Source organism: Harpia harpyja, chromosome W (genome assembly GCF_026419915.1).
Source record: "Harpia harpyja isolate bHarHar1 chromosome W, bHarHar1 primary haplotype, whole genome shotgun sequence".
NCBI classification, from domain to species: Eukaryota; Metazoa; Chordata; class Aves; order Accipitriformes; family Accipitridae; genus Harpia; species Harpia harpyja.
Genome location: NC_068968.1, coordinates 17985901 through 18012250, shown reverse-complemented (window position 1 = coordinate 18012250; position 26350 = coordinate 17985901). Strand labels below are relative to the sequence as shown.

Genomic DNA, 26350 nt, shown 5'->3' with positions numbered 1-26350 from the left:
GAATGGTTGGTCTCAGAGACTTAAATATCTATTACTTGTCAGTCCACGGTGTTTACATTTTCAGAAACCAGAATATCAGATCCTTATAACGAATTTTTTAGTTCAAGCATTAAGAAAGGAATCCATGGGCAACAAAGACATACTTATTTTGTGAATTACTAAACAAACATTTTTTTACTGCAGAACACCACTACCCAGCAGGGGACACAGAAGGATTTCTATAGTCATATATAGCATTACATTGCATGTCTACATGCTACAATATGCAGCAGTTCTGTGGTGATTGACTATTTCAATAGGTAACCCAGAAGACAATTTAGCTGAATTTCCAACATTCTCAAAGGTTGCACCTTCCCCCTCCTGAAACTTTGATGTTTAAATACCCATTCTCTTGTATGTTGCATCTACCCCAGAGGCTCTTCATTTCCAGTTGACTCGCCTGCTTTTTGCATTTACATGCTCTCATGTGAATTAAAAGAAAGTTCTTCCAATTAAAAAATCCCACCATTTAGCCAAGTACAAAGAAACATTATACTTTCCAATACACTCAAGTTGTTTCTACAGAAAATAAATAGGCTTAATTTTTCTTTTAAATTCAAAGTTTAGAAAAATGTTAAAATATGTTTTAAAAACCCAAGCTTTTTAAAAAATGACTCAGTTCTCTAGAAACTAGATCACAGGAATCATTTAAATGGCTAAAAATGCACCAAAGCAGATTTTAGGCACCTGTGTCTCAGGCTGTCCTATGGGGTTTAGGTGCCTCCAGATAGTAACAGACATCTTCCTTCTGGATCCAAATATTCCCTTGGGGCCTGAAGTCCTGCACCATGCCCTGGTCTAAGCAGCTAAATGCATAGCTCCCTTCTTAGGGCTCAGAAAATAGGTAAAACAGAATTTTCCCTCTACTTTAAGGTCATCAAAAGGAAACTGCTATAAAATGCACAAGATCAGAGTTAACAAACAACAAATAGTTCTATACTTTTTGCTCTCCCACTACTCCAATAAAGGTTTTAAAACATGTAATATCCAGGAATATTCTCTGTACCTTTATAATGCTCTGGCATGTTGAGAGTGGTAAGCCAACCAAACTGGTCCCATTAATTGACATGATCTGGTCCCCTATATTTAGTTTCCCAGACTTCTCTGCTGGTCCTCCATGCATCATGTTGGCTATGATAACTGTAGGCAAAATGGATCCCCAGCCAGATTCCACAATCACTACACCTAGAATTTCTCCCTTTTGCTTTTCAATGTAAACCTGAATCATAAGAAAGAGAGTTTCAAACAAAAGCCTTTTTCTCATCTATGGAACTGATGATCCCACCCCCCATATGTTTCCATATAAACAAACCCAGGCTTCTCATTTGCAAAATGCCTTTCTTATTCAAAGGCAAAACACAATAGGGTATATAGTTTAACACAGTTTAAATGCCTTCAACCATCAAATAACATTAAAACTAGAGATTTTGTTTAATTCAAAATCCCCCCCAAATAGAACTCATCTGTTCATATGGCTGGAGGGAGCTGGTATAGAAGAAACCCTGGCATGATGGACTTTGGTGGACAGAACTAAGTCAGGGAGGGATTTAAGGTACTTGTGATTGTGTTTTCAGAAACAATTACCCATGTGTTGCAGTGTTACACTACTTCATCTTTATTAATAATACCAGCAGCAAATATATAGCCTTTTAAAATCTGGGGTCAACCACTCTTATCAACCTCAGTGCCTCAAAAAATTTTATATTGTCTACTGTATATCCACTTAATTGACATGTAATGTCTCAAATGTGAAAATTGTTTGGTAAAAAGAACACACAGAGACAGTAAATCGTTCAACTATTGATAAATTTAGAGTTCACTGCTTGCTCTTAAAACAGAACTGCCCACAGGATAAACCTACTGCGAAGGATAGAAATTACCTCAGTGAGGTTATTTATTGGAGGCACTAATATGTTTCTAATTGTTGCCAGTACAGGCCTGAACTCAGGATACATGAGCTTAATGGTGTTATGGAAAAAAAGCAGACACATACATCTTTGCAGTTTTCAGATTTGGAAAAATGAATCAGGTCATCATTGTACATGTCCTGGGTATTGAGCAAGTCACTATATTCCTTCTGGCTTAGGTCTTCTGGATTGATTCCATTTGCCCTCAGAAATTCCTGGTAGGCCACGCTAAATGCTTGACCTATAGACTGTGCAATCAGCTGTGCCTGTAGTAATTCCCAAAGAAGAAAAGAAGAACATCAAACATTCTGATGATTTCATTCACTGACACTTTCTCTGTTATAAACATTCTGCAAAATGGTTCATGCCTACAATTAAGGAACTGTAATAAATTTTTAAAAAAATGAACCTGAAGTAATAATTAAAAAAGCAAAACAGAATGTCAGCATAGTCATTCATGCAGTGAACCCAGCTGAACAAGTAACTACACATAAGAAACACAAGTAAAGCCTTCCTTTCACAGCTAACTACTGCCAACATAAAGGTATACCCATTGCATTACTTGAAATTGAGACTCCAGAGGGAGAACTTGAGCTCTCACCTGTGCTAGTTTTCACCTCTGGCACAAAGGCAAGCCATCAATAAAAAATAAAAACACCTTATAGAAAACACACAACAGCATTTTAAAAGATAATGAGAAGGCCTTTAAAAGAAGGCAAAAGTATCTTGGGCTGCATTAGGAGGAGTGTTGCCAGCAGGTCGAGGGAGGTGATCTTTCCTCTCTACTCAGCACTGGTGAGGCCACACCTGGAGTCCTGTGTCCAGTTCTGGGCTCCCCAGTACAAGAGAGACATGGACATACTGGAGAGAGTCCAGCATAGGGCCAATAAGATGATTCAGGGACTGGAACACCTGACATGTGGAGAGGCTGAGAGAGCTGGGACTGTTCATCCTAGAAAAGAGAAGGCTCATGAGGGATCTTATCAATACGTATAAATAGCTGATGGGAGGGTGTAAAGAAGATGGAGCCAGACTCTTTTCAGTGGTGCCCAGTGACAGGACAAGAGGCAATGGGCACAAACTGAAACACGGAAAATTCCACTTAAACCTAAGAACACACTTTTTTACTGTGAGGGTGTGGTTGAATACCGGAACAGGTTGCCCAGAGAGGTTTGAGTTTCCATCCTTAGAGATATTCAAAACACAACTGGACACAGTCCTGGGCAACTTGTTCTAGTGGACCTTGCTTGAGCAGGGGGGGTTCACCTAGACAATCTCTAGAGGTGCTGTCCCACCTCAGCTATGCTGTGATTTTATGGTATTTCCTACTCTTCCTTCTCACCCATGATTTCCTTTAAAATTCCTACAACCGTGTTTGAAGTTACTGACAGATAAAGTATGGAAAGGGTGGAAACAACTGGCCCATTGAGCAGATCCAGCCCTTAATGTGACTGGAAGTGGTATGCGATCACAGAATCATTCAGGTTGGAAGGGACCTCAGAGGGTGTCTAGTCCAACCTCCTGTTCAAAACAATCAGCTATGAGGTCATACCAGGTTACTCAGGGTTTTTAGTCAGGTATTGAAAAATCTTCAAGGACAGACTATATAACCCCTCTGGACAACCTGTTCCAATACTTGACAGTCCTCATGATGAAAAAGTTTTTCCTTGTATCCAGTCTGAACCTTTCTTGTTTCAATGTATGCCCGTTAGCTCTCATACTCCCACCATGCACCACTGTGAGGAGACTGGCTCTGTCTTCTTGATGATCTCCTCATGGATATTGGAAGGCTGCTGTTAGGGCCCCCTGAAGCCTTCTCTTCTCCAGGCTGACCAGCCCTGTTCCCTCAGCCTCTCCTCATAGGGCAAGTGCTCCAGCACCCTGACCATCTTGATAGCCTTCTGCTGAACTCACTCCAGTTTGTCAATGCCTTTCTTGTATTGGGGGGGGGCAAAACTGGACGTGGTGTTGTAGAGGTGGTCTAATGAGTGTTGAGTAGAGAGGAAGAATCATTTCCTGCAATTTACTGCTTATGCTCCTTTTAATGCAGCCCAGGATGCTGTTGGCCGCCTTTGCTGCCAGGGCATACTGCTGGCTCATGTTCAGCATTGCTGTCTGCCAAGACCCCCACGGCCTTTTCAGCAGAGCTGCTCTCCAGCGTGTTTTGTCAGTCCCCAGGACTGTTTTTAGTCAGTCCCCAGCATGTTTTGTGGCCAGGGTTTCTTCCTCCCTAGGTGCAGGACTTGTCATTGGTCCTTGTTGAATTTCATCAATGAAGTTCAGTGGGCTTCCAGCCCACTCCGCCTAGTCTATATGGCTCTCTCCTGTGCCTATAGCTTGCTCTTGGCTACTCTGCTCCTAAAGCTGCTGGATGCTCCATAGCTTTCACTCACTGCTGCATTACTCCCTGTGAGCTGTTCTAGTGACTGAAGAAAATGGAATATTGCACCCATTTTTAAAAAAGGTAATAGGGAGGACCCCAGGAACTACCAACCAGTCGGTCTCACCTCCATGCCCGGTAAGATCATGGAACAGATACTCCTGGAAGTTATGTTGAAACATATGGAAGATAGGGAGGTGATTAGAGACAGCCAACACGGCTTCACCAAGGGCAAATCATGCCTGACTGATCTAGCAGCCTTCTATGATGGAATGACTGCATCAGTGGACAAGGGAAGAGCTATGGATGTCATCTACCTGGATTTCTGTAAGGCCTTTGACACTGACCCCCACAACATTCTTGCTGCTAAACTGGAGAGATATGGGTTTGACGGATGGATAAGGAATTGGCTGGATGGCTGCATCCAAAGAGTTACAGTCAACGGCTCAATGTCCAAGAGGAAACCAGTAACAAGTGGTGTCCCTCAAGGGTCCATACTGGGACCAATACTACTTAATATCTTCATTAATGCCATAGACGGTGGGATTGAGTGCACCCTCAGCAAGTTTGCAGATGACACCAAGCTGAATGGTGAAGTTGATAAACTAGAGGGAAGGGATGCCTTCCAGAAGGACCTTGACAGGCTTGAGGAGTGGGCCCACGCAAACCTCATGAAGTTCAACAAGGCCAAGTGCAAGGTCCTGCACCTGGGTCAGGGCAATCCTCAGTATCAGTACAGACTGGCTGGTGAATTGATTGACAACAGCCCTGTGGAGAAGGACTTGGGTATACTGGTGGATGAAAAATTGGACATGAGCCGGCAATGTGCGCTCGCAGCCCAGAAAGCCAACCGTATCCTGGGCTGCATCAAAAGAAGCATGGCCAGCAGGTCGAGGGAGGTGATTCTGCCCCTCTACTCCGCTCTGGTGAGACCCCACCTGGAGTACTGCATCCAGCTCTGGGGTCCCTAGAGCAGGTCCAGAGGAGGGCCATGAAAATGATCAGAGGGCTGGAACACCTCTCCTATGAAGAAAGGCTGAGAGAGTTGGGCTTGTTCAGTCTGGAGAAAAGACGACTGGGGAGACCTTATTGCAGCCTTTCAATATATAAAGGGGGCTTATAAGAAAGATGGAGAGAGACTTTTTACCAGGGCCTGTAGTGACAGGACAGGGGGCAACAGTTTTAAACTGAGAGAGGGTAGATTTAGATTAGATATAAGGAAGAAATTTTTTTACGGTGAGGGTGGTGAGACACTGGAACAGGATGTCCAGAGAAGTTGTGGATGCCTGTGATCCAAATGGTAATGGAGTCTGACAACATGTTATAAAACAAAGCTTTACTGAGGCAGTAGGAAAGATGAGCAACAACACGCCCATGCGGCAACTCACCCAATCACCAATAGCAAACACAGGATCATAAGCGATGCCATGGCTCTGGTGGACTGCCAGGGACACTTGGTGTCCAGGTCATCTGGCAGCAACAGCCAATTGTGCAAATGCCTTCTGAATGTGGGTAAGAGTTGTGCCGCCCCATGGCTCCACCAATGGTAGCGTGATTTGCGAGAATCATACCTTACGTGAATAATGTGGGCAGCATCCTGCCTATGCTGGTGATGTCAGTCAGGGGGCAGGGTGTTGGCAGTCTGTCTACGCTGCCAATATTGGTCAAGGGGCAGGGTGTCAGGAGGCAGGGTGTCAATGTCCCATCATTGGAAGTGTTCAAAGTCAGGTTGGAAGGGGCTTTGAGCAAGCTAATCTAGTGAAAGATGTCCCTGCCCATGGTAGGGGGGGGTGGACTAGATGATCTTTAAAGGTCCCTTCCAACCCAAACCATTCTATGATTCTAGCTCCTACCACCTGCTACTGGTGGTAGAGGCATGGATGGGTAGGAAAACAAAGGCATGTAAAGGGAAAGCTCTGATCTCTGTGCCATGCAAGGAAGCAGCCGAAAAGAGCAGACTAGTGGAATCCTTTGTTCTGAGGCAATCAAGGTAAACTTGGAATGATATACATATTGTTTACAAGTGGAAAGCAACATGGCATGAGTGCAGAGCTGATGGGAGCAGTGCAGGAAACTTGAGTGTGGAGCAGTGCTGTGCATAACCGGAGTGCTGGGTGCAGGAAGCACTGTGGAGTGTAGGGGTGCTGGTCATAGTGTGGAATGAAACTGCCCTCTGGTGTGTAGTTCTGGTTAGGGGGAAGGTGAAGGAAAGAAGATGGGAGGACTCCATAGCCTATGGTGTGGGGGTGTGCTGGGGATGTAGGAACATAGCTAAGCTGTGTTTTTACATGCAGTCCAATTCAGGCCCCAGTAAGGAAAAGGTTCCCAATCCCAAAATAAAAACTGTTTGTATCTTATATCTACTCAAGCTAGCGCTAAACCTGTTGATGACAAAAACATGATCACTGGCACTGAAAAGGTCAACAGCACACAGAGTCTGGACTTCCGTTATTTTGCAAACTTTCAAATCAAAACAATTCGATGGCAAGAACAATATGGCAAGAAGATGAGTGCACTGCAACTCATTAGCTCAACATGCTATCTGCAAGAGAGGAGATAAATATGGACTTGTACATTCAGGTGCATACACTGAGATGGACATCCAAGAAGAGATCAACTGCCATTTAGACACCCAGCATTTGGCCATGTTTTAGGAGCTGAGCTGTTCTGAATATCCAGTGCCAACTACACTTGGAAAATCTGTTGTTGTTGCATTTTTTTAAGATAAGGACAGTTCCCAGCAGGGACACATTTTGGCCATCACCCATTTGAAGACTTAAGACATATCACAGTCAGCTTAACTGGATAAATTCTTCTAGATACCCAGCTGTCCCAGAAGAAAAAAAGATGACAGTGAAATATGAGATTTATATTTAAAAGAAGCTCTACTACTCCATTGGATTTACAAACTCTTTAGAGTAGAAATCTCTTTGCTGCTAACAGATACATTTCTATCTTAACTCTTTCCGAGTTATATTTTTTCCTACTTATTTTGATTTTTTTAGAATGTGATGGGTTGACCCTGGCTGGACGCCAGGTGCCCACCAAAGCCGCTCTATCACTCCCCCTCCTCAACTGGACAGGGGAGAGAAAATATAACAAAGGCCTTGCGGGTTGAGATAAGGACAGGGAGAGATCACTCACCAATTACCGTCATGGGCAAAACAGACTCGACTTGGGGAAAATTAATTCAATTTATTACCAATCAACCAGAGGAGGGTAATGAGAAATAAAACCAAATCTTAAAACACCTTCCCCCCACCCCTCCCTTCTTCCCGGGCACAACTTCACTCCCGGATTCTCTACCAACCCCCCCAGTGGCACAGGGGGATGGGGATGGGGTTTACGGTCAGTTCATCACACGTTATTTTCTGCCGCTTCATCCTCCTCAGGGGGAGGACTCATCACACTCTTCCCCTGCTCCAGCATGGGGTCCCACCCACGGGAATCAGTCCTCCATGAACTTCTCCAACGTGGGTCCTTCCCACGGGCTGCAGTTCTTCATGAACTGCTCCAGCATGGGTCCTTTCCATGGTGTGCAGTCCTTCAGGCACAGACTGCTCCAGCGTGGGTCCCCCACGGGGTCACAAGTCCTGCCAGAAAACCTGCTCCATGGGCTCCTCTCTCCACAGATCCGCAGGTCCTGCCAGGAACCTGCTCCAGCGCAGGCTTCCCACAGGGTCACAGCCTCCTTCGGGAACCCACCTGCTCTGGCGTGGGGTCCTCCATGGGCTGCAGGTGGATATCTGCTCCACCGTGGACCTCCCTGGGCTGCAGGGGGACAGCCTGCCTCACCATGGTCTTCACCACGGGCTGCAGGGGAATCTCTGCTCCGGCGCCTGGAGCATCTCCTCCCCCTCCTTCTTCACTGACCTTGGTGTCCGCAGGGTTGTTTCTCTTACATGTTCTCACTCCTCTCTCCGGCTGCCGAATACCTCCGTCCCAACTTTTTTTTCCTTCTTAAAAATGTTATCACAGAGGCGTTACCACTATCGCTGATTGGCTCGGCCTTGGCCAGCGGCGGGTCCGTCTTAGAGCCGGCTGGTATGGGCTCTCTCGAACACAGGGGAAGCTTCCAGCAGCTTCTTACAGAAGCCACCCCTGTAACCCCCCCTGCTACCAAAACCTTGCTACACAAAGCCAATACAGTTTATAAGCTATTTTTGAACTACTCTATGACTGAGGAATGCTCATGTCCTGAAAATCCTCAGAATATGTTCAGACTATTAAGTGATCAATGCTTTTTTGTTAGACCTACAGACATGTACTTTCCAGGAGAATATTTTCTGGCACAGGAAGGATCATGTCCGACACAAATATGAAATCATCTGACCAAACCACAGAAGGTAATGACAACAATCCTCTAATGGAAGCACACATTTTGAATAGCTAAGAAAATACTGAGAAATAGATCCATGAAGGCTATCATATTCTGAAAGAAAAGAAACCACTGCCTCTGGCATCTGACAATTTGATCTTTGCTTTTTGAACTGGCCAGTGAGAGAGAGTCCAGTAACATACAAAATGTGTGATTTGAAATACAGAAGCAACAGCCTCAAACTAGACAGCACATCAGGTGATGTGATCACTAGTGATGTAGTGATGTGCCTGCCCTGTCCCACCCCCCCCCAAAAAAACCCCAACAAACAAAACCCAAACCACCCCAAAACAACAAAAAACATAGTCTAGTCTTTCTATTTGCATACCAGTTTCATGAAGGGCATTGCAAGAAGAGCGGCTTATATGCTATTTTGCATAAAAATCAATCTTTAAGGTTTTCTGTCAAATTTGGTTTGGTAGAGGACTACCTCTAAAAAGGTAAACCAAAAACACAGAATCCCAGCAGTAGGTTGCATATGTACCTGCAACCACAGAATTTATATGAACATAGTGCCTTCAGAACAGGTTCCCAAATACATAAAACCAGACACTTCTTAAAGGAAACTTCCCCATCTGGAAGCCCTTACAAATGTTTTTGAAGGCATTTAAGGCATTAGTGAGAAATTAATATTTTCACTTAAATTTTTATTAATTAGTTTAATATACTCTGAATTGTACTGCAAAGTCTTTTTGAAGCCTAAGTGAGGTGCAAGGCACAAGAAGTAGAAATAGGCTATTACCTCACCATCTGTAATTTGGGCAGGATGCCTTAACTGGCATGACTGCTGTAGTCTAAGCATTAATTTTCACATGGGAGTGATTCCTCTCCCTCTATATGAACCATCTGATCGACATAAACATGGTGGTCACCATGGAGACATAATATCCTGTTATTTGGAGGGCTGATCAATAAATGAGATTTACTGTCTTGTCAATTACATAGCACTGTGTGAGATCATTTTATTTGGGACTAACCTGATTATAAGACTGACAACTCTATATCTCCCAACTTCATTTTGATGTATTTGTGTATGATTTTACCCCTTGCTTATTTAGTTTAGTTTTTTTTAAAAAACAAACTACATAAAATCAGTAAGTTATGTGCATTGATATTTCTTTCTCAAAATTTTTGGGTTTTAATTAGTGAGGACTGGACATCAGGTTTGATAACAGGCAACTCAGCCCTCTGTGGGGGTGCTTGCGCACCCACACTTGGTAAAATGGCCTCGGTAAGAACAGACGATAAGATGCTAGTGTGAGTGGGTATAATGGGTCTGGCTGGGATGGAGTTAACTTTCCCAATAGCAGCCCTCATAGTGCTCTGCTTTGTATTTGTAGCTAGAACAGTGTTGATAACACACCAATGCTTTGGCTACTGCTGAGCAGTGCTCCCACAGCATCGAGGCTGTCTGTGGAGCCAGTCGGCTGGGGGTGGGCAAGAGGTTGGGAGGGAACATGGCCAGGACAGATGACCCAAACTGACCAAAGGGCTATTCCATACCATATGATATCATGCTCAGCAATAAAAGCTGAGAGAAAGGAGGAGGAGGGGAGACATTCATTATTCAGGCGCTTGTCTTCCGAAGCAACCGCTACTCATACTGAGGCCCTACTTCCCAGGAAGAGGCTGGATATCACCTGCTGATAGGAAGTAGAGAATAAATCTTTTTTTTTTTTGTTTTGCTTCCGTGTGCAGCTTTTCTTTTCTTCACTAAACTGCCTTTATCTTGACCCATGAGTTTTTCATCTTATTTTCTCCCCCTGTCCCGCTGAGGAGGGAGAGTGAAAGAGCAGCTCGGTGGGCACCTGGTGGCCAGTCAAGGTCAACCCACCACAATGCCATTTCATGCTTTCATCTTCACCTATGCAACCACACTGCAGCAGGCTAAACTAGTTAAGGACCACAGCTAGCAAAGGGTAGAGAGGGACTGGACCCTCTGATCTCGCAGCAATGGACTGTGCAAAGCTAGCTGCCTTGACTAAGAAAGGCTAGAAGGGAAATAATCACTCTCCTGACTGTCTCTTATGAATGGTACCTGGCCTAAACTGAGAGCAGACATGCCCTTCCGCAAAACATTTGGGCATCAGCTGAAGCCTTACTCTTCTCTTTGGGGCTGCGCACACCCACCAAAATTCAGTGCTCTCAAAAGTGCTCCAGGGGATTTCCAGTTTGCAAGGCATCCATGTTTACTAGGTAAGCCCCAAAGTCCACACTGAGCTGCATGTATACACAGAGTGGTGCTTCCCCAGTGCTCACTGTCTCCATGGTGTGCAGGAAGAACCAAGAGGACAACACTACCACCTGCCTTCCCATTGTCAGTGCCTAACACTGCCACAAAATAAATGCCTCATTCTCCAAGACACAAGATCACTTTGCCCCAGGGCTCCAGGCACTTCAGTGTTGTTACATTGAGAACCAACTGCTTGCAGGGCTGATGTGATTTTTCTATTAGGTGGAAAGGAACTGTCCCCATTAGTGAACATCTGGAGCAGCAGTTTGGGAATGGCTCTATACTCTTCTTGCATTACAAAAATGTTTACCTCCTTCCCCATGCTTCTTGCTTTTCTCTTTTGTGAGGCAGTAACATGAAAGTCTTGCAAACAACTTTGGCTGAGCTGGGTGGAGGGGCAGGGGGAAGGCACCTGCCAAAAATCAGAGAAGTACACAGTGCTGCATAAAGGACTTGAGAACTGTGGGATACTTGGAAAGTAATGGGCACATAGTGAACAATCCAGACTCGATAGAATTGATCAATTTGTGAGCCAAGGATGTTTTGTAGGCAGCAGACTTCAAGGACGCTTTGCTTGTGGACACATATTTAGCTAACGGTAGTAAGAGCATTCCAGATGCCTTTAGAAGGCCTTGAACAGAATAAACAAGAAGACAAAAAAAGAAAGATGCCAATTAGAAGAACACAGGTGCGCATTCCACGATAAAGGGAACTTGGCAAAGAACCTCAATTCGGCAGCTTATCTTGACCAATTAGACTGAGACAAGTTTCGCATGTTTTAGTTAATACAACCAATTGTGCCTTATGTTTATGCGCGTGTACAGTGTTGATATAACCAATCATTAGGTGTAACTAGGCGCGTGGACAGCTCATGCTAACCAATCTCTAATTTGCTTATGCGTGAACAGTAACTAGAATGAACATATAAACCGAGCTATCTTGGCAATAAAGTGGCATCTGCTTGATCATATTGATTGTGTGCAGTGTCCGTGACTTCCGCGTCAACAGAGAACAAGTTCTAGGGAAATATGAACATAGGTAGCCCTGCTTAATTTTGGATCAGAGCTTGCAACCTGGAGAGAGATGTTCTTCTCTTGTCAAAACCAAAATAGATTGTATGAACCAGGAAGCAGATTTTGAAAGGGGTCGAAGAGTCTGCAAAGAAACATTGCAGTCAATGCACACAGGAAAAGCTTTTTACCAATTCCATTTCATCAAAAAAAGGAGATATAAATGTTCCAGACTGGAAAATAAGCATTTTTTTTTAAATGGCTTTAAAACTCCGAACTGTCTTTATGTGGCATAATAATTGGAATTCTGTGTTCTTAGAATCATAGAATCACAGAATAGTTAAGCTTGGAAGGGATCTCTAGGGATCAGCCCTAGAGATCTGGAGTCCAACCCCCTGCTCAAATCAGGATCAGCTAGAGCAGGTTGCTCAGTGTAAGGGTATGTGGAAGGAGAGTGTCTGCTCCTTTAAGGGTATCTGGTCAAGGACCTTTTTCAGTGCAACAAGGGAAAATAAGAAAAGGAGGCAGCCATAAACAAGAACATACAGGGACACAAACCTGACCGACAAATGATAAGGGAGGCAGTGAGGAGAACCAAACCTGGTCAGTCCCACTAATAGATGAGGCACGTGAGAGTATGAGAAGGTTTATTCCAGGAAGGTTATCTGATCAGAGATCTTGTCAATTGGAAAACTAAGGGAAAAAGGGGGAAACCAGAAGCAAAATATACAGAGACAGACACCTGACAAAACAAACATGGAGACAATGACAAGAAACAAACCTCGTCAGTCACACTAATTGATGGGCTGTCAAGAAACTACAGGCGGGCTGTCAAGAAACTACAGGTGCCACTTCCAAGAAGATCAACCTGGATTTTGCAACTGATAAGATTGTAAACCAGGGGGGATCCTGGACTGGGAGGGGTGAGGGAATCGATAGAGCTCTACAAACCCATGAGGGGATGTGCAGGGGCAAGGGGGAGCAAAGAGGAACAAAGACGGGGATAGACAGAAAAGGGTATAAAAGAGGCCAGTTGCATGTAAAACCAGGCCAGTTGTCTTATTAAATCTTTTCTTAACTATGTCTCTGTGTAATCTCACTCTCTATCTTGTGTGCACCTGTGCCGTGAAGACTGAATGCCAGCTACTGGTGAGACCAGTGAGAGTGGATTTTGTGCCAGCTACTGGAGTCAGACTGGGGGTATGCGCACCCTTGGCTTGTGCTGTCAGCTACTGGAGTGGGTGGAGGTCTCGGACACCATATACTGGGGTGGGAATGGGGTGTGTCCCCAAAAGCATCTACTGGTGGACTGGCCTGAGGTGAGCAAGGGGCTCAGTGCCAGCAGCTGGAGCGGGACCATGGGTCACAGTCCATTTGCCTGGTGCCAGCTGCTGGCAGGGGCTGAGTGTATCTTCCTCAAACCCAGTGTGCATCGGGCTGTGCATGCGTAATTTGCTAGCAAACTTCAAATTGGACTAGACAGCTAGTAGGAGGCCCCGGGGTCCAGGCACGGGTATCATGCGGGCAGATGGTCTGTGCTGGTACACCCAAGGGGACTTCTGAATGTGGAGTGCATGTGGGATGAGTGTGTGAGTGCATGCATGTTTTCTAGTGAGCATCAAGCTGGACTAGCCAGCAATTAGGGGACCCATTAAGCAGGTAAGAGGGCCTGGGGTCAGCCAGTGGTACTGGACGGACAGAGGGGGCTGTGCTAGTAGTCAGTGAATCTGTGAATGTGCATATGTTTGTGAATCTACAGAGTGTCATGTGTGTACCTTCACTAGTGTCATGGTTTAAGCCCAGCTGGCAACAAAGCACCACGTGACCACTCGCTCACTCCTCCCCGCCATAGTGGGATGGGGAGGAGTATCAGAAGAAAAAGGTAAAACCTTATGGGCTGAGATAAGAACAATTTAATAGGACAACACAAAGAGAGAAGAAGTAATAATAACAATAATACTAATAAAAGATTATATAAACCGAGTGACGCACAATGCAATTGCTCATACCCAGAACCCAACGCTCAGCCCGTTCCCAAGCCGCAATCCCTCCTCCCTCGGCCAGCTCCCCCAGTTTATATAATGAGCATGATGTCAGTATGGTATCGAATATCCCCTTGGCTAGTTCAGGTCAGCTATCCTGGCTGTGTCCCCTCCCAACTTCTTGTGCCTCTCCAGCCTTCTTGCTGGCCGGGCATGAGAAGCCGAAAAATCCTTGAGTTAGTCTAAACACTACTTAGCAACAACTGAAAACATCAGTGTGTTATCAACATTCTTCTCATACTGAACCCAAAACATAGCACTATAAGAGCTACTAGGAAGACAATTAACTCTATCCCAGCCAAAACCAGGACAGATATATATATACACACACACACAGAGATATCATTCCATTAGTCTATGGGCCAAACCTCTAACGTGTCCATTGAGTTCATTTAATCCATGACTTTGGGGCTCGATCTGTCATAACAGTCTTTCAGGGCAGGAGAGATAGTGTGTGATGTTGGATTGTTGCATGCTGCATCCGGAGCTCGTGGCTGGTGTATTTAGAGTAGCCCATGCCCACGGTCTGCAGGTTGAAGATGCTGTCCTGGTTTTGGCTGGGATAGAGTTAACTTTCTTCCTAGTAGCTGGTACAGTGCTATGTTTTGGATTCAGTATGAGAAGAATGTTGATAACACACTGATGTTTTCAGTTGTTGCTAAGTAGTGTTTAGACTAACTCAAGGATTTTTCGGCTTCTCATGCCCGGCCAGCAAGAAGGCTGGAGAGGCACAAGAAGTTGGGAGGGGACACAGCCAGGGCAGCTGACCCAAACTGGCCAAAGGGGTATTCCATACCATGTGACGTCATGCCTAGTATATAAACTGGGGGGAGTGGGGCTGGGAGGAATCACCGCTTGGGAATAAACTGGGCATTGGTCAGCAGGTGGTGAGCAATTGCATTGTGCATCACTTGTATATTCCAATCCTTTTATTATTATTACTATTATTATAATTTTATTATTGTTGTTATTATCATTATTAGTTTCTTCCTTTCTGTTCTATTAAACTGTTCTTATTTCAACCCATGAGTTTACTTTTTTTCCCCGATTCTCTCCCCCATCCCACGGGGTGGGAGGGGAGTGAGTGAGTGGCTGCATGGTGCTTAGTTGCTGGCTGGGGTTAAACCACGACAGATGTCAATTTGAGGAAGTTGCTGGGCACCAGTTGCTGAAGCCAGTTCAAGTTCCATCACTGCTGCACTTCACTCGGTTTCATCAAAGTCCATCCTTCAGTGATTTGGGTGATTCTTAATGTAATATCATTGATATGGCATATAGCAACTGTAGTAGTGATGACAAACAGTGGCAGGGTTATTCAGCAATTAATATCATACAATTTAATTCACTGGCTGTTCTCTTCCAAAATCAAATCCCCTTGAGGCACACATCGAACTTCCCCATCCTTCCGCATCACCCACCAAGTGCACCCAGGTCCTTGAGCAAAAGCAATCCCGCGGATGGGTTTGCCTTTGCCCGAGGCAGGACTAACCGAGACTGTCTTCCCTAACATATTCTTCATGTGCACTATGGGAACTTTATCCCCTTCTACAGTACGTAAAAGTTCTGACTGGGCAGGGCCAGCTCGATTGGTAGATCCCCTAGTGTTAACTAACCAGGTGGCCTTTGCTAAATGTGTATCCCAATGTTTGAAGGTCCCACCCTCCATGGCTCACAATGTAGTCTTTAACAGTCCATTGTATCGTTCGATTTTCCCAGAGGTTGGTGCATGATAGGGGATGTGATATACCCACTCAATGCCAAACTCTTTGGCCCAGGTGTGTATTGGGCCTGATGGAGTTAATTTTCCCCATAGCAGCCCTCATAGTGCTGTGCTCTGTATTGATAACACACCAGTGTTTTGGCTACTGTTGAGCAGTGCTCACGCAGCATCAAGGCTGTCTCTCCAACCCTCCCTGCCCCCAAAGGCCAGTAGGCTGGGCGTGGGCAAGAGGTTGGGAGGGAACATGGCCAGGACAGATGACCCAAACTGACCAAAGGGCTATTCCATACCATATGATATCATGCTCAGCAATAAAAGCTGAGAGAAAGGAGGAGGAGGGGAGACGTTCATTATTCAGGCGCTTGTCTTCCGAAGCAACCGCTACTCATACTGAGGCCCTACTTCCCAGGAAGTGGCTGGACATTGTCTGCTGATGGGAAGTAGAGAATAAATCTTTTTGCTTTGCTTCTGCACATGACCTTTGCTTTTCTTCACTAAACTGCCTTTATCTCGACCCACGAGTTTTTCATCTTATTTTCTCCCCCATCCTGCCTAGAAGGCAGAGTGAGAGAGCAGGTTGATTGGCACCTGGTGGCCAGCCAAGGTCAACCCACCACAGCGGGTGAGTGTAACAGTGGGTGTGAATAGGACATCCACAACTGTCTGAGAGGGCATTTGCCCCAAATTGATAACAGTGAAGAGGATGATGACCATCATCTGATTTAAACAGCAACTAAGGAATTATAAAGAGACTTTGTAATTACAAAGGACACTCTATTGGAATTCCCAACATTATTGATTCGGCTTTTTTTTGGGAGGGGAATACTTTCAGCTACTCCTTCTGAACTCCATCATCATATCAAAAGGAAACCCCAACAAACAAAAAAAGCCCCAAACACCCCTTTATGGCATATATCAGTGATCCTCATGGCAACACTAAGGAATGGAAGCTCCCTATGAAAATAAGCTTCAGTAGGTAAGCCAAGGGTTGCCATGGCATCACCTGAGGGTGGCAATTCTAGTGGCAACATTTACACTGCTCCTGGGAGCATGGAGGGCTCAGGAGCATACCTGAAATGCTTGTACACTAACACACTCAGCATGAGGAACAAACAGGATGAACTGGAAGCATTGGTCAGCTCCCAGAGCTACGATATCATTGGTATTAGTGAGACTTGGTGGAATGAGTCCCACGACTGGAGTGCTGGGATGAAGGGCTACAGGCTGTTCAGGAGGGAAAGGCAGGGCAGGCAAGGTGGAGGTGTCACACTACATAAGGGAGTGGTTTGATTGCACAGCCCTTACAGTTAGTGATGATGTGGTTCAGAGCCTCTGGGTGAGGATTAGGGGGATGGAAAACAAAGGAGATGTTGTAGTGGGTGTCTACTACCGATCGCCCAGTCAGGATATAAGCACTGATGAGTTACTCTATAGGCAATTAGGAGAAATTTCTGGATCGGTAGCCCTTGTCCTTATGGGAGATTTCAGCTTCCAGACATCAACTGGGAATATGATACTGCTGTGATGAGCAGGTCTTGGAAATTCTTGAAGTTTGTAGGAGGTAACTTCTTGTCACAATTACTCAGTGAGCCAACTAGGAAAGATGCCCTCCTAGACTTGCTGTTTGTGAATAGAGAAGGACTCGTGGGGGATGTCATGGTAGGTGGCTGTCTTGGCCACAGTGATCATGAAATGGTCGAGTTTAAAATTTTCAGTGTAATGAGAAAAAAGGTCAGCAGAGTTGCTACCCTGGACTTCAGGAGAGCAAACTTTAGAGCTATTCAGGGAGCTAGTTAGCAGAGTACCGTGGGAATCTGCTTTTGAGGGCTTAGGAGTCCACGAGTGCTGGTGTATTTGGTTTGTGTGGCAAGGTTTTGGTAGCAGGGGGGTTACAGGGGTGGCTTCTGTGAGAAGCTGCTAGAAGCTTCCCCTATGTCCCATGGAGCCAATGCCAGCCAGCTCCAAGACGGACCCGCCACTGGCCAAGGCTGAGCCTATCAGCGATAGTGGTAGCGCCTCTGTGATAACATATTTAAGAAGGAAAAAAAAAAAGTTGCAGCGGGCGCAGAAATGGCAGCCGAAGAGAGGAGTGAGAACATGTAAGAGAAACAATCCTGCAGACACCAAGGTCAGTGAAGAAGGAGGGGGAGGAGGTGCTCAAGGCGCCGGAGCAGAGATTCCCCTGCAGCCCGTGGTGAAGACCATGGTGAGGCAGGCTGTCCCCCTGCAGTCCATGGAGGTCCACGGTGGAGCAGATATCCACCTGCAGCCCATGGAGGACCCCACGCTGGAGCAGGTGGATGTGCCCAAAGGAGGCTGTGACCCCGTGGGAACCCCGCGCTGGAGCAGGTTCCTGGCAGGACCCGCAGACCCATAGAGAAAGGAGCCCACGTTGGAGCAGGTTTTCTGGCAGGACTTGTGACCCCATGGGGGACCCACACTGGAGCAGTGTGCTCCTGAAGGACTGCATGCTGTGGAAAGGACCCATGCTGGAGCAGTTCATGAAGAACTGCAGCCTGTGGGAAGGACCCATGTTGGAGAAGTTCGTGGAGGACTGTCTCCCGTGGGAGGGACTCTATGCTGGAGCAGGGGAAGAGTGTGAGGAGTCCTGCCCCTGAAGAGGATGAAGTGGCGGAGACAACATGTGATGAACTGATCGTAACCCCCATTCCCCATCCCCCTGTGCTGCTGGTGGGGGGTAGGTAGAGAAATTCGGGAGTGAAGCTGTGCCTGGGAAGAAGGGAGGGGTGGGGGGAAGGTGTTTTAAGATTTGGTTTTATTTCTCATTACCCTCCTCTGGTTGATTGGTAATAAATTGAGTTAATTTTCCCCAAGTCGAGTCTGTTTTGCCCATGACGTTAATTGGTTGAGTGATCTCTCCCTGTCCTTATCTCAACCCGCAAGGCCTTTGTTATATTTTCTCTCCCCTGTCCAGTTGAGGAGGGGGAGTGATAGAGCAGCTTTGGTGGGCACCTGGCATCCAGCCAGGGTCAACCCACCACAGCTGGTCAGTCTTTAAGAACCACTTTTTAAAAGCACAGGAGCAGGCAATTCCACTGTGTCGCAAGTCAAGCAAGCGGGGCAGAAGACCAGCTTGGCTGAACAGGGAACTCCTCTTGGAACTCAGGAGGAAAAAGAAATTGCATGATCTCTGGAAGCAAGGTCAGGCTTCGCAGGAAGATTACAGAGCCATGGTTCACATATGCAGGGAAAAGACACGAAAGGTCAAAGCTCAACTAGAGTTGAAACTGGCCAAGGTTGTGTCAGACAACAAGAAAGGCTTTTTTAAGTATGTTAATAGCAAGAGGAGGTCTAAAGAATACATTGGACTGATACTTGTTGAAGATGGTCACCTAATAGGGATGATAAGCAGAGGCATTCAATGCTGTAATAATACTGATAGACCTTGGGCTGCCCGGCCCTCTGAGTTGGAGGACCATGACTGTGGGAACAGTGACTTTCCATTTGTGGACACTGAAATTGTGAGGCACCAGTTGTATCAGTTAAATGTTCATAAGTCCATGGGGCCTGATGGGATTCATCCCAGAGTACTGAAGGAGCTAGTGGATGTTACAGCAGGACCCCTCTCAATCATCTACCAAAGGTCTTGAGAATCTGGGAGGTCCCCACTGACTGGAAGCTATCCAATGTTATTCCAATTTACAAGAAGGGCATGAGGGAAGACCCAGGAAACTACAGACCTGTTAGACTAACCTCAGTACCTGGACAAATTATGGAGAAGATCATACCGGGGGGGGGAATAATTTCAGCTACTCCTTCTGAACTCCATCATCATATCAAAAGGAAAACCCAAGAAACAAAAAAAGCCCCAAACATTCCTTTATGGCATATATCAGCGATCCTCATGGCAACACTAGGAAATGGAAGCTCCCTATGAAAATAAGCTGCTTTGATGGATGCTCACTCTCACAAATCCGGAGCTGGTATATGTAAGCTGTGGCAACAGTGTTCTTTTAGAATCTGCCCCTCACTGTCTGTAGGAAAGTATTAAATTAACTTGAAATAAAGGAAGTTCTATAAATACTGGCTTTGCAAGTAAAGCACAGGGTTCCCTCATGCAAAGAGAAAGCAAGTTCTTCTACTTCGATGAAATATTTTATGCAATTAACAAACAAGCCAAAGAGGACCATTTGCTATAGACTTTCAAGCCTGTCAAGATGTGCTCACATTTTACCTCCTAGAAAAATCACAAGGTAAAAAAAAATCCTTACATCCTCAGACTCGAAGACATGGCAAATCATTTTGTATTGCCTTTTTCCATCTTGGGAAGGGTGAGATGCTTCCACATTGTCCCGGGAATTTGATTGCGGCATTCGTCTACGAGCCATCAGAACAACTATATTCCCTATATCCGCAATGTAAGAAATGGTCCTCAGAGGATGATCCATCATAGTTTCCTGGAGGATAGAAAAAATGGTATCATATCAGACACTGTTTTAAGCAAATTCTTATTGCACTTTTGGTGTTTTATAAAGAGATTAATGGCAGTATGACACCTTTATTAAGTAAATGTCTACAAAAAGGAAAAAAGTCTCCTGTATGAAAGGAGGTGCCAAGAGGAACCAACAGCCTCACTTTCAAGAAAAAGCACATTTTGAAAATGAAAGTTACTCTGGAAAAGAACACAAAGACTTGGGTATCTTGGCCTGAACACACACAACATGCTGAGGACTAAGGACTTCAAATTAGTTATCACAACCAAATACTTTAGGCTTGTCTGGGGACAATTGGTACTCGTCATATTATGGTACTAGACTGCCTAGAATGCTGTATAATGTGAACAAAGCTTCTTATCTTTTGGGCTGACTGCAATTTGCATACCTGCCAAATCAGACAACTCTGATTAATTCCATGTGTGACATGGTTCTCGAGCATAGATTTCTGACCAGGAAGTCTTGGAGGGAACTATAAGAGCCAGCACTCCCTGAAAGTCAAATTTTGGCAGGTAGATGAAAGTCTATTTCAAAGGACTATTATTATAACACTGACAAGGCCTGACCTGGCAAAGGTGCTTCTTTGTCCATACCTGTGTGTCTGCATTCAATACTTTTATTCTCTGCGTAGAAATGAAGAGGTCCACTTCAGTCATGGGTTGAGATTCACCTTCTGGAGCCTGCAAATAAATGGAATAGAGTCAGTAACATTAGGTAACACCCTTAATAATGATATTAGATCACAAACAAGACACAGTCACCAGAACAGCAATTCAAAACAAAGTATTAAATTGCAGAAACTAAAGATAAACAAAAAGATATGGAAACCCTGTATTAGATATGAAAGTGGGTTAGATGCAATTTGTAAAATTTTTAATCCCATAAAGGCCATTCTGACCTCCCTTCCCATACAGGGGCTTAACAACAGTGACTGCTCAAAATAATGGAAAAATGTGTACCACAGGTGCAGTTTTAAATAACTTCTACTGCAGTTCTGGCAAGAGGGTCTTCACAGTCAGACGACATACTATTAACATGCTAACTCCCTCCAGAAGCCGTACCTTCGTAAACAAAAAGCAAATGCTTGCAATTTTAAGTGCCTTTTTAAAAATCTGATAACTATTTAAGAACTCCATAATCATAACATATTACTAAAATATGAGTCAGTCAGCATATAATTGTGTGTCTATACTTTTTTCCTTTATTTGACACAGCTGTGAATCAAGCAAAACACTCTATAGAGGAATAAAAAAGCATTTTTTTTTTTACTTGGCCAGTTTACAGAATAAAACCTTTGACACATCAGTCCTATTTCTTTGGTATGTGTTTTCGGTACTACCTGTATCCCTTTGATTGATAAGTCCAATCTTTACCCTATTTCTAACACAAAATGGCTAATGATAAGCAATGGCTAATGACAGCCAACCAGGCAATTGATTCCTGAGAAATGTTAACTGATATGGTAGCTCAGAAATAAACCTAAAAAACCTTGCTGGATGCAGAAAAGCAAAGCACAAAATAAAAAGGAAAAAAAACCCCAACAAAGCAAACAAAAGAACAGACATAACATCAAGCTGATGGTGGTTGTACTGCACCTTCTTCCTGCCTTTGGCTAATTTCTGGGCCATCTGTTTAGCATGTAATAAACAGAGATGGAAAATAGTTAGAGAAGAACTTGCAAAGACTCTTAAGTCAAACAGGAATCTATACACTAATGCCAGGGCTCAATCTATTAGTTGTTCTGAATTAGTCTCTGCTTAGATTAATTTCCTCCTTTTCTTTTTGGTTTGAGAAAAAAGAAAAGTTTCATGTTTAACAGTTTTTTAAAAATGAAGAGATCTGCACCAGGAGAGTATATAAAAGGAATTTTTCCCCATTTAAACATTACTCTGAAGAAACAGTTTCCTCCCCCACTCTCCAAGAGCCTTTCCTCATTTACAGCAGTACAAATTGAGAGTGGCTCCTCCAAAGTCAAGTCAGCATAAGATGCAAGAAAAGAATCCCACCCATTATTATTCCAACTTTCTCAGGTTTAAAGAATTTAAATACAAATTGCTTAATGGTCTTGCGCACACATGGAATCATAAATCACAAAGCATGCAATCTTTAATCCCAAACACAGAAATATGTTAAATTTTCCTGGAAAAAAAAATAGAAGTTATATCTGACTGAACCCTTCTGCCCCAAACTACATCTCCTCCTATGCAAATATGCCCATGCATTTGGAGACCAGGTTTTTCTGCGACACCTTCATAAGGATATTTCTATACCATCACATTCCTCCAAGAATGGGGGAGATAATAAACACCTGAAATTGTCTCTTATCATGAAGCAGTATTACTGTAACTCTAACTGCTTTATAACCAAAGATATTTCATCCTAATCCCATGAAAACCTCTTATGTACTATTACTGTGACAACAATGATTGAAAATAAGCATCATTGCCATTCTATTGCTTTGCAGTTGGTTTAAATATAAACCCAAGGACTCTAAAGACCTGAACTTATAGACCTGCTTATTGAAGAAATGCAAGATTCACCCAACTGGCAGATATCCTTTTTACTTCCAAGATGAACATCTCTTCTTAGATAATTAAGTTAAGAGGTGTTCTGTGAGGGGGCAGGGGCCTATTATGCCAAGACCTATTATGCTCAAAATCTTGTTTACAGTCAAAGGGGAAGCACACCTCTTTTTTTTAATATATATATTCAAGAATTTATTGTTAGTATAATTGAAGTCTTAACAGTCTAACCATTATTAGTCCGGAACTAACTATTACAGAAAAAGAAAGATTAATAGTAAAGTTCAAATTGTTATACACCCACTCCTTAGTTTCTACCCCTGTTCTTGGTGTTGTGTTCACCCTTCCACTGCTCTTCTTGGGCCTGAAGTAGGTGGTTTCATTCTGGTGGGGGGGTGTGGGGTGTGGGGTGTGGGAGTGCTACAGCAAGTTGTCAGCATCTGGAGTCCTTCACCAGGAAGAATATGGTGTTCATGTTGGTGGCTTCTTCTTCACTCCAGGATCCACTTGGAGTAATTTGTTTATGTTTGCTAACATGCTTTTACAATCTTTGCTCTTTCTTCATTGGTCTGCAGCTCCAGGTTCATCCGAATTTACTATATATGGTGGCTTTTTACAGATGCTAGGTACTATTTCAATATTCTCTGTTACCCCTAAAATCAGTTTTGTCCAGCTCCAGGTTTGCATTTCTTTAACTGACCACTGGTGGGTTTATAGCCATGGGGTCTCTGGTGCCAAAAGCCTGTGCCCCATCTCTTATCATCCCATGCCTGTACTCCTCTACACCGCATCCCGTGTCTCAAATTCTCAAGGCCTCTGGTATCATACCAGGCCTGTATTTCTCTACACTACATTATTATGTTAGAATCATAAAACCATGGTGGCACCATACAAAGATAAACAAAGGAAAATCATATTATCCATAGACACCTGATCAATTATAAAAATTGCTGTTACAGCTAAACCAAGTTAAAACAAAGCTATGGACAGATCAAGAAAAGTTCAGACAGAGCAGGCCTGACAAACTTCAGTCCTGAGGCCTTGCAAACAACACAAAACTACCAGTGGAAATACAGTATTACAGGACTACAGGGTAACACTTTATAGATAAAGATTTATGACTAATTAGTATTAGGAACTGCAAACAGAAAGCTTGAATCATGGACGCACTCAACATTTTATGTTCATGCTCACAACTTAAGTCTGCCAGATTTACTTTAAACCAGTGTGAAAGCAGCCACTGAAAAATTAGATTCTGTTTCTTATTTACAAATAAAACCAAGCATTTTCACATTACTAATAATCTTTTTCAGATAGAGAAATATGCTATAGTTTGCTATATCACCAGGCTATTGCAAAAGTAATTGGAACTGGCTCATACTGAAGGCTCTCCATTAAATTAATTGACACTGACATTAAGAAATAGCATACATATCCTGAACAACAGCTTCTGCACACACTGGTAGGATTTATTTTTATTTTTTTAAACTCCACAGATAAGCAATTGCAACTGTTCCCCAAAATCAGATTCTTTTCCAGACAAAACTAGAAACTATACACAATGATGGATCTCACACACGAAAAAAGAAAAGCACGTGTCAAAAATAGAAAGGAAAAAAATTTTGAGCTAGAACTCCACAGTCCAGACACTATGTCAAAGGTGACTCAAAATACCCTATTATGCACTTCATTCAGAACTCTGCTCTCAAATTCAATGGGAACAGCCTCAGACTGCAGATTTATTTCAGCTTCTTAGTGAACGTTTTTCTAATATTTCATAAAACTAATGTAATGGTATAGAACAGCTACTCATGTTTAAGAAATAATTCATGGTAAAGAAATGTCATGAAAGAAGTCGACATTTGTAACCATCTAACAAAGGAAAGTAAGCCATGAAAGCAACTGTCTATGCAAGAGGCATGATCTGACAAATCCTACCACACCATCAAGTCATTTTTGCTTTAAAATCAGAATCATAGAATCAGAGAATATCTCTAGTTGGAAGGTACCCATAAGGATCATTGAGTCCAACTCCCTGCTCCTCGCAGGACTAGCTAAGCACATACTCTCAAACCACAGTAAATCCATTATGATAAAATAAGTTTACATCATTGTGGAATGTTCAGACAGTGTTTGCAGCCACAAGACAAAAGAACTGTTCTTTTTTTTTGTTTCATGTATTCTATTAAAGTAAGAACAAAGGGAACAAACACCCTGTATGAAAGCTCATGGTAGAGCATAGGGTAAGCACTAGGACAGTGGGAAATGATACTGACAACTGACCTAATTTTAAACTAATTCAATCTGACATTTGCATTTTCAGAAAGTACTGTACAACATGTAACAGTTTGATAAGCTAACAGACCGAGTGCAGACACTGAAAACAAATCTGCTAAGCTTCCACCAAATACTTTGCACCATATTTGCAGGAGGTGAAAGTTACCGAGAGCAGCTTTCATCCAAAACAAATCAATTTACATCAATTTTTAGATCAACAAAGCTGCTTATTATTGGTGAAGTATTCAAATAAGTCTTTTGGTTTTGGAAAACAAGCACAACCTCAGTCTCTTACCACACTAAATGGGGAGGTTTGCACAACTGTCACAGCAATGATTTGAAATAACCTTACAAGAACAAGATAACCATAAGAGGGTGGAATCCAAATGTTCTAAAGGTTCTGGCCTAGTTTTAAATTATGAGCAAACCTGAGTTAACCCAGAAGCTACTTCATCTAGAGCAGATACTCCCAAACTGCAACCTGCAGGCTCTTATTTTTTGTATATAGCCCATGAAAAATGTTTTTTGATTATTTCTGATTGCATTACAGACTGTTTAAAAAACAAAGCTCCATTGTGCTATCCCATCCATTAAGTGAAATTTCACAAATAAAATCTGAAGAAACATAGTCCAGAAATGTGGCTTCAGAGTCTGTCACGACTTCTTTAAAAGCAGTATTTTAGAGCAGTATTTCCAAACTGCAGTGCATGGAGGAGGTTGCATAACAGATAAAGCTGGTTTTATGACATCACAGTATTTCTAAACTAAAGGCTTGAAAAATATTCTGTTGGTTCAAAGGTTGATGAGGTCCCATTTGCTCCAAAATGGCAGCAATTTAGGATTTTGCACAGAGGCACTTTACAAAGGTATACAAACATCGCTAGTGTTCATTATGCTCAGCTGTATGGCATGACAGTTTTAAGTAAATGCAAAAATATGCCATAGGATTTTTCATGTCAGTGTAGAAGTAGCCTCTAAAAAGCATTCACCAATGTTGCAGGAAACACATTATCCTTGGGAGACTGAAGAACAAAAAACATTCCAACGAGACTTAAGGAATTCAGAGTGGATGGTCTACTTGACCTAAACCATGATCTCCAGTATGCAACCCTATAACCCTGTTTCTTTTCCAAGTGCCCTCCTTCTGTATTTTAGCAGGTATATATTTAAATGATATAGCTGAAAGCACAATTACTGTTTGAATACTTTTAAGAGTTGTACAGTTTAAGAAGCATTCCACAAAGCAGCTAGGCAACAGGAATATTGGTGCTGGAGAAATGAACTGACAAATTTCATGAAGTTCAACAAAGGCAAAAGCAAATCCTGCACCTGGGGAGGAATAACCCCATTCAACAGGACAGGTTGGAGCCAACTGGCTAGAAAGCAGC

The 26350-nt window shown here is 43.5% G+C and overlaps 1 protein-coding gene across 4 annotated transcripts in view; it reads right to left on the bottom strand.

The window, feature by feature from the left end:
* The window catches only part of LOC128136228 (amyloid-beta A4 precursor protein-binding family A member 1-like), a 155317-nt gene that overhangs the window by 6382 nt on the left and 122585 nt on the right, over positions 1–26350 (bottom strand). For 2 of the 4 annotated variants that reach the window (XM_052775457.1, XM_052775459.1), the window contains 5 exons: positions 21759–21791; positions 20757–20843; positions 19942–20127; positions 2033–2212; positions 1046–1258 (listed from right to left, as the gene is read on the bottom strand). In XM_052775457.1, coding sequence (XP_052631417.1) covers positions 1046–1258; positions 2033–2212; positions 19942–20127; positions 20757–20843; positions 21759–21791 — 699 coding nt within the window. The remainder of the gene's footprint in view (positions 1–1045; positions 1259–2032; positions 2213–19941; positions 20128–20756; positions 20844–21758; positions 21792–26350) is intronic. The other 2 variants (XM_052775458.1, XM_052775460.1) reach the window with 2 other exon arrangements.